General features: G+C 40.9%; 1 protein-coding gene across 1 annotated transcript in view; it reads left to right on the top strand.

Annotated features, from left to right (window-relative positions):
* negr1 (neuronal growth regulator 1) overlaps positions 1-15,183 on the top strand; it is a 535,089-nt gene that overhangs the window by 379,790 nt on the left and 140,116 nt on the right. Inside the window, exon 3 of the mRNA XM_060829789.1 lies at positions 14,559-14,684. Within this exon, the coding sequence (XP_060685772.1) occupies positions 14,559-14,684 (126 nt within the window). The remainder of the gene's footprint in view (positions 1-14,558; positions 14,685-15,183) is intronic.

Raw genomic sequence — 15,183 nt, 5'->3', positions numbered from 1 at the left:
TTGGTTTTTGGCTTTTTAAAATTATCTTAGATGTCTCACATTTTATTGGATGCCTTCTGGAGTTTTCTATTGTAAATTTGAAATGTTGATACCTAAAAATAGTCAAGAATGTTGGCAGACAGAAATTAAACCCATAATGAAAACCATTTGCTGTTCAGATCTCTCTGTTCAGATAATCATCTAGTTAGTTCCTGATATTCAGTTCCATTGTAGTTCTAATTATTGATATAAAATCAGTGAGCCTCTAAATATCCTGATGAGTTTTAGTATTTATTTTTGAAGGTATAAACCAAGAATGTTAGTTTCCAACCCAGTCAGAATTGTTTGCATTCATTAACTCCCTTACAGTGGTGCATGAACATATTTACTGTACAGCATTACTGATGAGATTGGATCTGCTAAGTATTTCAGTGTTGTAAGGCAACTGCAACACATATCACTTCAATATATCCCCTTTGTAAGAATTCAGAAAACTGCAAATCAATATGCTTTTCATCTCCCTTTCGCGTTTGAGAATCAAATAGTTTTGTCTGTGTAAGTCTATCATCTGAAGGACATTTTACAAAATCCCTGTATTAACGATTTTGGTTTGATCTTATGAAACTGACTATCATTTTTAACAGAATACTTGATATTTTAGTCATAGAATGCTTAAATTATAGGCTCTATGTTTTCTTCTATGTAGCAATTTCTTACTAGTCAAGCAGCAAACTCAAGATAAAAATGTTTCTTTGCAATATAGAACAGTTTTAAAACAATAATATGGTATGTTTCTTTGAAGTCAGAGCTAGGTGTAAGAATTAATTTTAGTGCTAACAGGCAACTTGAGTCATAAGGATACTTTTCAATGAAGTGTAATGAGCTCCCACCATATTTCTGTGGTGATAATAAACGAATTGAGCAACTGATTCCTAAGTATTAACTTTGTATCCTCTTTATCTACAGTACAGCATTCATATGTGGATCATGTGTTCCACAAGAATAAGGACAGGGGTTTAGCCATTGGTAACTGAAATGAGTGCTGATTAAAACAAAGATAATCAGTGAAGACAAATGCAATGTGTCAGACAGGGAGAGCTACATGAATATGCAAAAAGGCTTTGTGTATGAAATACATTCTTGCGGTTCACTGGTGATTATCCAGAGATAGAGAATTTGGAAAAAATTCAATATTTCTATGTAAGTAATTGACTAATGTATAATATGATGTGCTTACCTTGAGGATGATTGCAGGTCTGGGTATAAATCTGTATTGATGACAGTCTGGTTCTTTTAGCTGAAACAAACCAAGAAACCAAATTTACTTTCCCAACTTTCTTACATACCTGCACACTGAATACCAAAAAAATGTCAAATGGAGGTTGGCAAACGTGGTGCCACTGTTTAAAAAGGGTGATAATGTCAAGCCAGGAACTATAGACCAGTGAGACGGATGTCAGTGGTGGGCAAGTTTAGATTACTTAAAGTGTGGAAACAGGCCCTTCAGCCCAACAAGTCCACACTGACCTGCTGAAGCGCAACCCACCCCTACACCTAACACTACAGGCAATTTAGCATAGCCAATTCACCTGACCTGCATATCTTTGGAGTGTGAGAGGGAAGCGGAGTACCCAGAGGAAACCCACACAGACACAGGGAGAAAGTGCAAACTCCACACAGTCAGTCACCTGAGGTGGGAATTGAACCCAGGTCTCTGGAGCTGTGAGGCAGCAGTGCTAACCACTGTACCACCATGCCACCCACATTGTTGGAGGGAATCCTGAGGGACAGGATATCCATGTATTGGGAAAGGCAAGGACTGATTAGGGATAGGCAACATGGCTTTGTGTGTGGGAAATCATGTCTCACAAACTTGATTGAGTTAGGATTGATGAGGTCAGAGCAGTAGATGTGATCTACATGCACTTCAGTAAGTCCTTTGACAAGGTTCCCCATGGAAGACTGATTAGCCAGGTTAGATCTCATGGAATACAGGGAGAACTAGCCATTGGATATAGAACTGGCTCAAAGGTGGTGGTTGAGGGTTGTTTTTCAGACTGGAGGTGAGCATAAGAAGTATAGTAAGTTTGTAAATGACACCAAAATTGGAGGTGTAGTGGACAGTAAAGAGGGGTACCTCAGATTACAACAAGATCTTGACCAGATGGGCCAATGGGCTGAGAAGTGGCAGATGGAGATTAATTCAGATAAATGCAAGGTGCTGCATTTTGGGAAAGCAAATCTTAGCAGGACTTATACACTTAATGATAAGATCATAGGGAGTGTTGCTGAACAAAGATACCTCAGAGTGCAGATTCATAGCTCCTTGAAAGTGGACTCACAGGTAGATAGGATAGTGAAGAAGGCATTTGGTATGCTTTCGTTTATTGGTCAGAGTAATGAGTACAGGAGTTTGGAGGTCATGTTGTGGCTGTACAGGACATTGGCTAGGCCACTGTTGGAATATTGCATGCAATTCTGGTCTCCTTCCTATCGGAAAGATGTTGTGAAACTTGACAGTGTTCAGAAAAGATTTACAAGGATGTTGCCAGGGTTGGAAGATTTGAGCTATAGGGAGAGACTGAACAGGCTGGGGCTGTTTTACCTGGAGCGTCGGAGGCTGAGGGATGACCTTATAGAGGTTTACAAAATTATGAGGGGCATGGATAGGGCAAATAGGCAAAGTCTTTTCCCTGGGGTTGGGGAACCTAGAACTAGAGGGCATAAGTTTAGGGTGAGAGCGGAAAGATATAAAAGAGACCTAAGGGACAACTTTTTCACGCAGAGGGTGGTACATGCATGGAATGAGCTGCCAGAGGAAGTGGTGGAGGCTAGTACAATTGCAACACTTAAGAGGCATTTGGATGGGTATATGAATAGGAAGGGTTTGGAGGGATATGGGCCAGGTGCTGGCAGGTGGGACTAGATTGGGTTGGGATATCTGGTTGGCATGGACAGGTTAGACGGAAGGATCTGTTTCCATGCTGTACACCTCTATGACTCTATGACTATGAGTCTAAGGTGACAAGGATAGAATTGTCGCATCATTGCTGAAATCCTTTTATTCCATGGTATCAGGATGTAGTCTCAATATGGGCCTTCTCACCAAAGTTCTACAGCTCAAAGGCTAATTTAGAATCTTTGTGAAGCTTGGTTATTTATGAACTATTTTATGCCTTTTGACTGTATTTCAGAATTTATGTTAATGCTGATATGTGAGCTTCTTAAATAGAGTTGTAAATCATTGGTATGTTCATGTAAAAATAATGGCCTCAAATTTACCCATTTCAAATATATTAACAAATCTATTATAACAGCATATAAAAATTATTAAGCAGGTGTATGTTAATAAAATGCACAGTGCTATGTAGTCAATTATTTTGTTTTTCCCTTATGGTTTTCAGGTTTTTGACTTAGTTTTGATAATCGACAAATTCTTGAACAAAGAAAATTAAATAATCAAGAACTGCTGAGCTTATATTAGAAAAAATATTCCAGTGATAAATTGCAGCCACTAAGTACTACAAACTGAGAGGTGAATAGTTATAACTAGCTGATGAAATGCTGCAAAAAAAAGTTTTATATTTCTCTCATTTTCATACTTAATTATAGAGTCATAGAGAAGTACAGCACAGAAACAGACCCTTCAGTCCAACTCGTCCATGCCGACCAGATATCCAAACCTAATCTCATCCCATTTGCCAGCACCTGGCCCATATCCCTCCAAACCATTCCTATTCATATACCCATCCAGATGCCTTTTAAATGTTGCAATTGTACCAGCCTCTACCACTTCCTCTGGCAGCTCATTCCATACATCTACCACCCTCTGCGTGCAAACGTTGCTCCTTAGGTCCCTTTCAAATCTTTCCCCTCTCACCCTAAACTTATGCCCTCTAGTTCTTGACTCCCCCACCCCAGGGAAAAACTTTGCCTATTTATCTTATCCATGCCCCTCATGATTTTATAAACCTCTATAAGGTCACCCCCCAGCCTTTGACGCTTCAGGGAAAAAAGCCCCAGCCTATTCAGCCTCTCCCTATAGCTTCAATCTGCCAACCCTGGCAACATCCTTATAAATCTTTTCTGAACCCTTTCAAGTTTCACAATCCTTCCAATAGGAAGGGGACCAAAATTGCCTACAATATTCCAAAAGTGGCCTAACCAACGTCTTGTACAACCGCAACATGACTTCCCAACTCCTGTACTCAACACTCTGACCAATGAAAAAAAGCATACCCAATGCCTTCTTCACTATCCTGTCTACCTGTGACTCCACTTTCAAGGAGCTATGAACCTGCACTCCAAGATCTCTTTGTTCAGCAACACTCCCTAGGATCTTACCATTAAGTGTATGATAGTCTTGCAAAAAATTTGCTTTCCCAAAATTGCATTTATCTAAATTAAACTCCCTCTGCCACTTCTCAGTCCATTGACCCACCTGATCAAGATCCTGTTGTAATCTGTGGTAACCTTCTTCACTGTCCATTACACCTCCAATTTTGGTGTCATCTGCAAACTTACTAACTGTACTTCCTATGTTCATATCCAAATCATTCCCCAATTCTGACAACTGATATGCAAATCAAAAACCAAAGTTATGCTGCATGAAATAGAAATGTAATGAAAAAAGAAAAACAATCAAGTGCTACAGCCTGGGTGTGTAAACTCTTTGGTTACTCAAATGAGTTGGTGGAGAATCTAAAGTATCAAAACTTAAACTCATTGTTTAGCAAGGAACAAAACTTGCCTTACTGAAAAAGCCTCAGCTGATTGCTGACCCATTGGGCAAACAGTTAAGGCACTTACTACCCATTTGTAGATATTTTTAAACAACCTGTTCAGAAATGTTACGACGAACCCTGGAGCAGATAGCACTTGAAACTGGGTCTCCTGGCTAACTACCACTGCGCCATCAGAGTCCCTGCAGGCATTGTATTCTGTACCATCAATGGTAATTAGAGGCAATGTTAACCTAACCCGTTTATCAAGTAGATTTAGATTTAGGTTTAATTGTCATGTGTACTTAAGTATACAGGTGCAGGATACAGTAAAAAGTGTATAATGTCACCATTCCTGGTGCCTTCTCAGGTACAGAAGTACCCATGTACAAATGTGTATTGATGAGATTAGGTGTAGCAGAAATTTTACATCTCATCATACTGTGCATATGTATACCACTGTACATTTGAAGAATGTTATGAACTTCCTGTTCAGTTGAAAATCTTCAAGGAAGAGAAACGAACTGTGAAAGATTCCATGGTCAATTCTTAGTTGAGTAAAATGTGTCACTTGTGATGAGAAAGACTCTGCACAGACATACACATTTCTGGCATTGAGGGATGAAAAACCTCTAGTTAAACCCTTCATCCATTTTGTATGGAAACCTCCCCGGGTTACTTTGTTAAGTGACCAAGTCTAAAGTTAGGCTTAAACAACATCCTATGTCACATGTTGCTCAGTTCACAGGGTTTTAAGATGTGCAATTTCTGTGAAATTAATTGTGCCAGCATAAACCGAGCAAGCAGCTACTCAAAATCTGTGTCTGTCTCTGCATCAATTATTATGTTGATGCTATGTTGAGGCTATACAGGATGTTGGCGAGGCCTCTTATGGAGTACTGTGTACTGTTCTGGTCACCCTGTTATAACAAGGATATTATTAAGCTAGAGAGTGTTCAGAAGAGATTTGCCAGGATATTGCCAGGGATGGAAGGTTTGAATTATGAGGAGAGGCTGGATAAGTTAGGAGTATTTTCACTTGTCCATTGGAGGTCGATGGGTGAACTTAAAGGGCTATATAAAATTATGGGGGGTATAGATAAAGTGAATGGCGTGTTTCTTTTCCCAAGGGTGGGGGATTTCAAGACTAGCAGGCATATTTTTAAGGTGACAGGAGAAAGATTTTAAAAAGACATGAGGGGCAATGTTTTTTGCACAGAGAGTGGTTTGTGTGGAATGAACTTTCAGAGGAAATGGTGGATGTGGGTACAGTTACAATGATTAAAAGATGTTTGGGTAAGTACATGAGTAAGAAATGTTTGGAGGGATATCTGCCAAGCACAGGCAGGTGGGCCTAGTTTAGTTTGGGATTATGGTCTACATGGCCTGGTTGGACCGAAGAGTCTGTTTCCATGCTGTATGATTATGACCAGTTGTGTATTTATTTATCTGTACAACAGTAATTATTTACTACTCCTGAGGCTTCTAGCATGCTATTTAACCAGCTTAAATGTTAAAGAATTTGTTATCCACCTGCAGACCACCCAAATATTTACTCTTAAGTGTTAAAATAAAACAGCTACTGAAATCTTGGGTGAATCTTGGATGATTTCTCCTTCCTTACCTGCAAGCTTTGTAACCAATCTAACATCCAACCGAGTCTGGAATTGGACTGAAATCTTCCTAAACTAGCAACTCAAATATTGAAGTTCTACCTCTGACAGTGGTTGGAAATTGAAACCTTTAAACATCAGATTTGGCTCCCTACAGTTCACAAAGCAATGTAGAAATATATTAGGTATAACAAAGAAATTGCTGTAAAACTCTAGCAGCATCTATGGAGAGAAATCAGAGTTAACATTTCGGGTCCAGTAACTTTTCTTCAAATTTCCAGCATCAGAGTTCATGTGCTTTTTTTATATATTTGGTGTAATTTTAATGTAACCTACCAATGGGAAACTGACAGGATTGGATGAAATGTCCCAGATTTACACTTTTCCAGAATTACTGTCCATTGACCTTAACAGAAAGTAAAATCAGGTGATTCATTTAATTAGCATTGCAACTGATCTCACCTATATCCAACAAGTGGGTGTGGTGAAAACTGGCTAATGAACTTTGTGAAAAAAAATGTATAATTTGGAGCAAGTGTCAGCACTGTCTTGCTTCTCCTTCAGCCACCAAAGAAGAATAATGTTGGACACAGAATGTTAATGTTGCCATATTTCTCCAGCCTTTTCCTGTTTGTTTGTTCTTTATGTTTATATCCTTCTCCAGCTGTCCATTACAGAAGCCAAGTTTAGAGAACGGGGGTAAGGTGTAGTAAGATGTGCAAATTCTGAGAATGTAACTGAGCCACCTCCAAGACAGCTGAAGTCTTTGTATCCAGCGCAAAGCCATTGTGGCATAAACAGTATGCACCCAACGAGGCCGTCAGGAAGTCTGAGGCATTTGATAGTTCAAATCCTATTAACAGTTATCAATGCACAGTGAGCAGTAAGCAGTTACTCTGTTGCAGTTTGCCAGCCTGATCAAACATTTAATCAGCAGCTTCTGCACATATTCAACTTGTCTTGGTGGGAAGGCAGTAAATGCAGGGAACAGAACCTAATTTTCTTACTTCATTTTTTATTTCATCAATCTGGTTTGAATGGCAGTGCAAGGTAACCATTTAAAGGGCTACTCCAAATTACTTTAAAGAGCTAAAGAGAACGTACAACACATATCACTTCAACAGCTCTATGCTGGGGTATGTGCTCCACAGCTTCTGTGCCTCTTTCCACAATATATGGTCTCATCCTATCAGCATGTCAGGTTAGCAAATGGGGAGGAAAAAGCTTTTCAGGTGAAAAATAGGCGGCTGCCAGTTGAAAATCCTTCTCCCAGTTTTATAATAAATGAAAGGTGATATCAGATAAGTTAGCTAATGGAGGACAATGCACCATGAGACATCGGAGGGTTCTGTAGGAAATGGGGGCTACAGTATCAAAGACGCAGGACATTATACAGCAAGATCGATTGAGAACTGATGGGTGCTATCAGGCAATCAAATTTCCCCCTTCTGCTGAGAGTTATGGAAGACCCTGCCTCCCCGTGAGGAGCCTCTTGGCTACATCATTCCCCAGCAATGGACCTTCGATGAGATCAAAGCTAATAATTGTGCATAGGCTGGTTTTACCCACTTTTTAACAAGTAAATACAGGAAGATGTGATCACACATTGAAAGTTGTGCTACGAGAGACAATGGGGTCAGGGAAAAGGGCATCAGAGTAATTCTAAGTAGGCTTCCACCTTCCTGATACTGGTTTCCTCAATCAGGCAATGAGAGTTTGACAATAGAACATAGAATCCCCACAGCACAGAAAGAGGCCATTTGGTCCGCTCTGACCTTCCAAAGAACATCCCACCCAGACCCCTACCCTATCCCCAAAGCCCCCCATTTCCCATGGCTAATCTAGCTAACCTACACATCCCTGGACACTATGGGCAATTTAGCATGGCCAATCCACCTAACCTTTGAATGTGCAAACTCCACACAGAGAGTCGACCGAGTCAGGAATTGAATCTGGATCCTTGGCACTGTGAGACAATAGTGCTAACTACTGTACCATTGTGCCACCCAACTATGAAGGCTTCCTCTAGAGGCTGCAAGAAAACAATGCAAGCTTTGCTATTGGGGCTTCTGTACAGTAACTGCCCCACTCACTGCTAGTTAAATACTAGTACAGGCTGGAGGAGACAACCAAAGGGCCTCAGTTGGTGGTGGGACAGTAATGTCATCCACAAATCTGACTCGTGGCAGAGGTGGGAAGGTAATGGGGTTGGACCCGCACCCTTCTTCTGAAGTATATGCCCCACCCGCCTTCAAATCATTTTGTAAGATGGCATTAAGTTCTGCCCCTGGTGTGCTAGTAGACTGAAGAGTGACCAACATAATACACACTTCCAAATGAGAAAGTGAATTAGTAAGGTAAAGCTAACCCATTAACCTAAAGCTTCAAACTGAAGATCAGAATTGTATCAAGAATCAGCAAAGTGTTAATTTCTGGGAATCTTGTGGAGGGTTTCTCTCCATAAGCTCTAGTGAATTATCTCCCACATTTCTTGCTACTCAAATCAACAATTATGCATCATAGCTTTACAGTATCCATGTTATCTTGCATTCATTAGCTGCTGGAACCTTCCAGGATTTCTTCTGCCAGCACCATAGTTTAATTCCTGATGAAGGGCTTTTGCCAGAAACGTTGATTTTCCTGCTCCCCGGATGCTGCCTGACCTGCCGTGCTTTTCCAGTACCACTCTGATCAAAACTCTGGGTACCAACATCTGCAGTCCTCACTTTTGCCTAGCAACATAGTTTAAGCCCAGCTAAGTACCTGATCAAATGCTGTCGGCTATGACTATCCCTTTACTGTATATATAGTGGGAGAGAAATGAAAAAGAAAAGCTTCTGAGGGCATATACATGACATGGGTGAAATTAAAAGCCCACATTCGGCAATGTATTGCCACTTTACATTGTCAGTTGCCCAAATGAGTGTCATTTGAACTGCAGCTACCCATCTTTAGCACCAAATGATGTTAAAGTCCTGTCTGATTGGCATGTTATCTTTTCCCTCATGCCCAGCATTGCCTGGCATCTTGTCAGAATTCGATGTGGTATCATCATGTAACAAGCAGTTATTAATGTTAACTTCATTAAATGACCAGAAATGTGAAGGAAAAGCAAACAAAAAAGCTACAGAGGCTTCTGGGAATAAACAGGGACTACTTTCCTATTAACCAACTAGAAATGTGCAGCAAATGATGACTTCATCCACATCAGAATTGGAAGTGGGTGTCAATTAAGTCCTGTTGTGACTGACACTGTTGCACTCTGCCATGATGAAGGTGATGGTCCGCCTCCTCACTAGCCTCCTACAACTGCTGTCACTCTGCAAAATAGGCTGCTGAGTCCATCACATCTGAATTTTACCCGCTGCAATTGGGCAGAGCACAGCATGGAAGGATTCTGCAACACATTCTGTCTGGACTATACAGCAAGGCCCTCCCACACCAATTCAAGCATCTTCGGAAGACCTAGTGTCCACTCCACCATGAGCCTGATGGAAAAATAGGCTGCACTCTATTTCTCTGCCTCAGTCAGAGGACTTCAAATTTGAGTAGTCAGGCATGGTTATAGAGGGTAGCCATTGTCTTTCAGTAGGAGACAGTGAGGTCTGCAGATGCTGGAGATCAGAGTTGAGAATGTGTTGCTGAAAAAGCACAGCAGGTCAGGCAGCATCCAAGGAGCAGGCAAATTGATGTTTTGGGCCAGAACTCTTTATCAGGCTTCTAGTAGCCAACCTCGTAAGGCATCCATCCCTTAAAGTGGAGCAGGGACCTGAGAGTTACCAAGGATATAGATACCATAGAAGCTTCCAGGATATTTGGCATAGACCTCCAGAGTGATCACAAATGACTTGTACATTGACAAAATGGATCCCTTTTTTCTTGACAAAAATACCCATGTCATGAAATGATGCACTTCATGCAATGTGTATACAGGCTGTAGAGTCATAGGGGTGTACAGCACGGAAACAGACCCTTCGGTCCAACTCATCTATGCCAACCAGATATCCCAACACAATCTAGTCCCACCTGCCAGCACCTGGCCCAAATCCCTTTAAACCCTTCCTAGTCATATACCCATCCAGATAACTTCTAAATGTCATAATTGTACCAGCCTCTACCATTTCCTCTTGCAGCTCATTCCATACACGCACCACCCTCTGCATGAAAAAGTTGCCCCTTAATTCTCTTTTAAATTTTTTCCCTCTCACCCCTAAACCATGCCCTCTAGTTCTGGACTCCACCATGCCAGGGAAAAGACCTTGTCTCTTTGTTCTTTCTATGCCCCTTGTGATCTATAAACCTTTGTAAGGTCACCCCTCAGCCTCTGACGCTCCAGGGAAAACAGCCCCAGCCTATTTAGCCTCTCCCTATAGCTCAAATCCACCAATCCTGGCAACATCCTTGTAAATCTTTTCTGAACACTTTCAATTTTCACAGCATCCTTCCGATAGGAGGGAGACCAGAATTGCACACAATATTCCAACATTGTCCTAATCAACGTCCTGTACAGTGACAACATGACCTCCCAAATCCTATACTCAGTGCTTTGACCAATAAAGGAAAGCATACCAAACATCTTCTTCATTATCCTATCTGGCTGTGACTCCACTTTCAAGGAATCTGAACCTGCACTCCAAGGTCTCTTTGTTCAGCAACACTCCCCAGGACCTTACAATTAAGTAGACAAGTCCTGCTCTGATTTGCCTTTCCAAAATGCAGCACTTCATACATGCTATAATGTCCTGTACCTGGGGGAGGGAGCTATATTGCCAAATCCTTTAGCCAAGGCTGCTGCCTTGTCACAGAGAAACAAGATAAAATGGTGTGATCTGATGCAGGTTCCATCAGTGACAGTTTTTGTATGATTGTGAGAAATCCCACACAGGTCCCCCATCAATGTTTGGAAACAGCCAGTTGCAGAAAAATGTATGCTGCTATCACCTTGATGGCTGCTGGGGTAGGCTGACCTCCCATTCCTTCAGATCACAGGTCCTGCTCGACCAAATGATGACAGTGTCCCAGGACATTCTTATTTGGCAGTGACACTGCATCTTACTCATCTAGAGAAAATCAAAGGTGACAGACTCTGGGCCTCTTGTACCACCTCCACATCTTTAGGAGAACTTCAGTTGTGACCTCTTCATGTGGAGGTTGTTTAGCAAGCAATGGAAGTTCCTTGTGATCTTGGGCTTGCTGACCCCTTTGCTTCCCTCATTTTCGTTGTTCTCCATTGTGCAGTAGCCACATAATAAAACCCGCTATGTCTGGATCTATTGATGTTGGTTCTAATAACTTTATGTGCGGAACATCAGAATCAAACCAGCTCCTTTTAGTAAAGAATTGGCAGTTTCAGCACGTACATGCAGCAGTTTAACATAAATCTCATGGATGACCGTGGAATGCTTCTGTGTGGGCTTTTGATATAAGGTACTTTTTTCCAAAGTGTGCAGCACCAGCCATGTTTACAAATATAAGAGATTGGTAGTTTAATGAGATTACTGAAACATTGTCACTCCCCACTCCAGCTTCTGCATTACCCAAGGAAAACAACATTGCTTATAACAACATGTTGGCAACTTCATTTGGTGCAAGATGTGAGGAAAACAGCTGCATGCCTTTGTGCAGTCTATCAGACGATGGTCTGTCTGTGGTTTACAGCCTAAAGGTCACCTGTGGTTACTTACACTTGTCAGAGCTGACCATGATCGATCTATAATGGCCAGTGATGTGGACAAGATGATTTGTGGCCAGGATTTGTACTGGACATAGTCAGACAGTGTGTGCAGTTCTGCAGAATTTTACAAAAACAGTTGCCTTCAGTCTGTACTGTACAATTGCCTGATAAATGCAATTACTCCTTGAAGGGTCTCATGTCACTTACAAGCAGAGCCCATGTCCTTAAACACCAAAAAACAATGACTGTGACATTTTTCAGTGTGATGGCATCCATTCTTCACTCTTACTGCATATTCATGATTTGGATGAGGATGGAACGTAATTTAGATTTAGATTATTTACAGTGTGGAAACAGACCCTTCAGCTCAACGAGTCCACACCAACCCACTGAAGCACAACCCACCCCCCCTACACCTAACACTATGGCAATTTAGCACGGCCAATTCACCTAACCTGTACATCTTTGGACTGTGGGAGGAAACCAGAGCACCCGGAGGAAACCCACGCAGACATGGGGAGAATGTGCGAACTCCACACAGTCAGTCGCCTAAGGAGAGAATTGAACCCGGGTCTCTGGCGCTACGAGGCAGCAGTGCTAACCACTGTGCCACCCAATGTTGGTTGTGTGTCACAGTGAGCTACAGGCTCAGCCTTTTAACCTTGAGCTTCTGCACATTTCCACCAAAACCTTTTATTTAAGTTTCCACCTCTGACTTTGCCCCCTGATTCCTAGGCCTACAGCTTAGTACAATCAAGTACTGTGATTCACTGTATCACCCCACCATTGAAGCCAGGCTGGTGGCAATCATTTATGACACTCCCTCCTGTAGTGATCCATTCTCTCCAATGCTGTGCTATCTCCCATATTGCTATATTGTGTTGTCAACTTTCACAATTATTGTACCCACTGCATCCCATCATTCTGCCTCCAATCCCCCCAAAACAACAGTGGCCACTGTGAACATTCAATCAATAGATCCCAGAATTAACTTTGGGCCACATCCTGGACTGATTTGAAGTGCCAGCCCTGACTGACTGGCCCCTGATTGATGAGTAACCAGGCCCCTGACTGATTGGTTACTAATCCTCAACAGGTTGCACTGGGACTGCTCAACTGAGCATGGTCCACTCCCTGGACTGTAATGATACAAAATGTATAATTCTCAACTCTCCAAGTGGCAGACTGACCATGTCCAAATCCCTGGGAGAATGTATGATGCAACTGACCGACTGTGGTGACACTCCCCCAAAGAGTATTCTGAGATGTTCAGGAGTGTTGGCCATGATGGAGGCCTGTAGCAGCCACTAGACAACTGCTCAGACTTTCTCAAGTCAGGAGTAGGTGCTGTATGTATATCGGGTGTGGTGAGATTAGGTACTAATGCTAAGGTATACAAATAGACCACTCAACAGAGAGATTGTGTCAGTTCACCATCAAAACCCTTCAATGAAAGCTTGACTTCTTCCGTTCAACATCGAGAATCCCATTGTTCGAATCTCGCTATTTTTTTCCAATGATGCATCATTGACCACATTGATTATGGACAGGAAAAAATTCTCTCCCTGTTTCTCTCTCATAGATATAGCCAGATACGTTAGGTAGTTACAACATTGTCTGTTTTTATTTCAAATTTCAAGCATCCACATGAGTTTAAGCAATTACGTAGTGACTGGTTTAATATCTGTACTAAAAGAAGTTTTGAACCTGTAATCAAAGATGTTATTACTAAATATTTAAAGAAAGAAAAATTAGTTAGAGCTGCCAATACAGATTTCTGGAAGGAGGATTGTGTTTGACATCAGAATTCTTTGAAGTGTCAGATGTGAAAGCTGGTGAACTGGAAAAGGTGTAGTGTGTGTGAACACCCAGAAAGCTTTTGACAAGGTCCCATACAGAATATTGTTGAAGAAGATCAAGAGATATTGATATTGAATTAGGGAAAGGTTAGTAAATGGGAACAAAAACTAGTTAGAAGAGGTGGAACAGAGTTAAGAACGATTTCAGAGCATGAGGCTGATACAAACATAGCAATAAATCTGTTCTGATTTAGAAGTTTTCTTTCCTCAATTTTAAAGAAAGACTATTTAAATATTCTACTTCTCTTTGCTATTTTCATTAATATTTTCTCCCTTTCTCTTTCACCTTTATGATTTTAGGTTTACTTTTTAGTTCTATTTGTAATTAAGTTCATATTTTCCTTTTTAAATTCTTATCTAATTGCTCCTCCAGTTTCCAATGCTGTCCAGTGTAGGTCAGTCTTTGTTTTTGTTGTATTTGTTATTTGTTGTATTTGTGGAGGTCAGTGAAATTGACCTCGAATGAAATAACAAGTCCAAAGACGTTTTTTTTTCAGCTGAACGAGGTTAGGAATCTTAGAAGGTATTTGGTTATCTCAACCATGAGAACAGGGCCAATCTTTTTTGGATTGGAATACTAGCTGCTAGTATCTCATTGGAATCCTGATTAATGTTTATTGGCTGCTTAGTCCAATTTATTAGAATTAGCTAAAATATTAGTGTGAGAATAACCAGTAAATGTTATCTAATGGTCTCCCCTTTTGTTTTCCAGTTCCTCCAAAAATATTTGACATCTCTACCAGCTCTGTCGTGAACGAATTCAGCAATATCACTCTATATTGTCTAGCAAGTGGAAAACCAGAGCCAACTATAACCTGGAAACATATATCCCCATCTGGTAAGGACAACTCTTAATAGATTCAGACATACTAAGTTAAAGTATCCTTTAATTAGGATCTGCTACCTTTTGAGATTTAATACTAAACATAACTAGACATAACAAGGAGACAATTATTTATTTAGCATTATGGAACATCAAGTTATGTAGAGGCTGTTTAGGGAATGGAGAAATTGTTAATAAGATGCATTCTCCTTTTGCTCAGATCAACCATTCAGTCTCCATTCTCTGTATGTTTAACACAATCTGTCAATCGTCAGAGAGTTAGCTATCCTTTGTTTAGTATTGCTGATGTGTTCCTAAAATGTGGTGTGCCACACAAAAATGTGCTGAACAGGAATCATTTTCCAATAAGAAATCATGTAATATGCGTGGGTTATGTTCCTGCCCAGTAAATTTAATTTTGAAAAAAAAAATTGGCTACAGTGAGCTTACTTGATCTAAAAAAGCTGTTACTAACTCTTAATTAATTTAACAATTCTTTCTACTCAGCACCTGC

This window comes from Hemiscyllium ocellatum, chromosome 9, assembly GCF_020745735.1.
Source record: "Hemiscyllium ocellatum isolate sHemOce1 chromosome 9, sHemOce1.pat.X.cur, whole genome shotgun sequence".
Taxonomy (NCBI): Eukaryota; Metazoa; Chordata; class Chondrichthyes; order Orectolobiformes; family Hemiscylliidae; genus Hemiscyllium; species Hemiscyllium ocellatum.
Note: the sequence above shows the minus strand (reverse complement) of the source record. Positions and strands in the feature narration are given on the sequence as shown.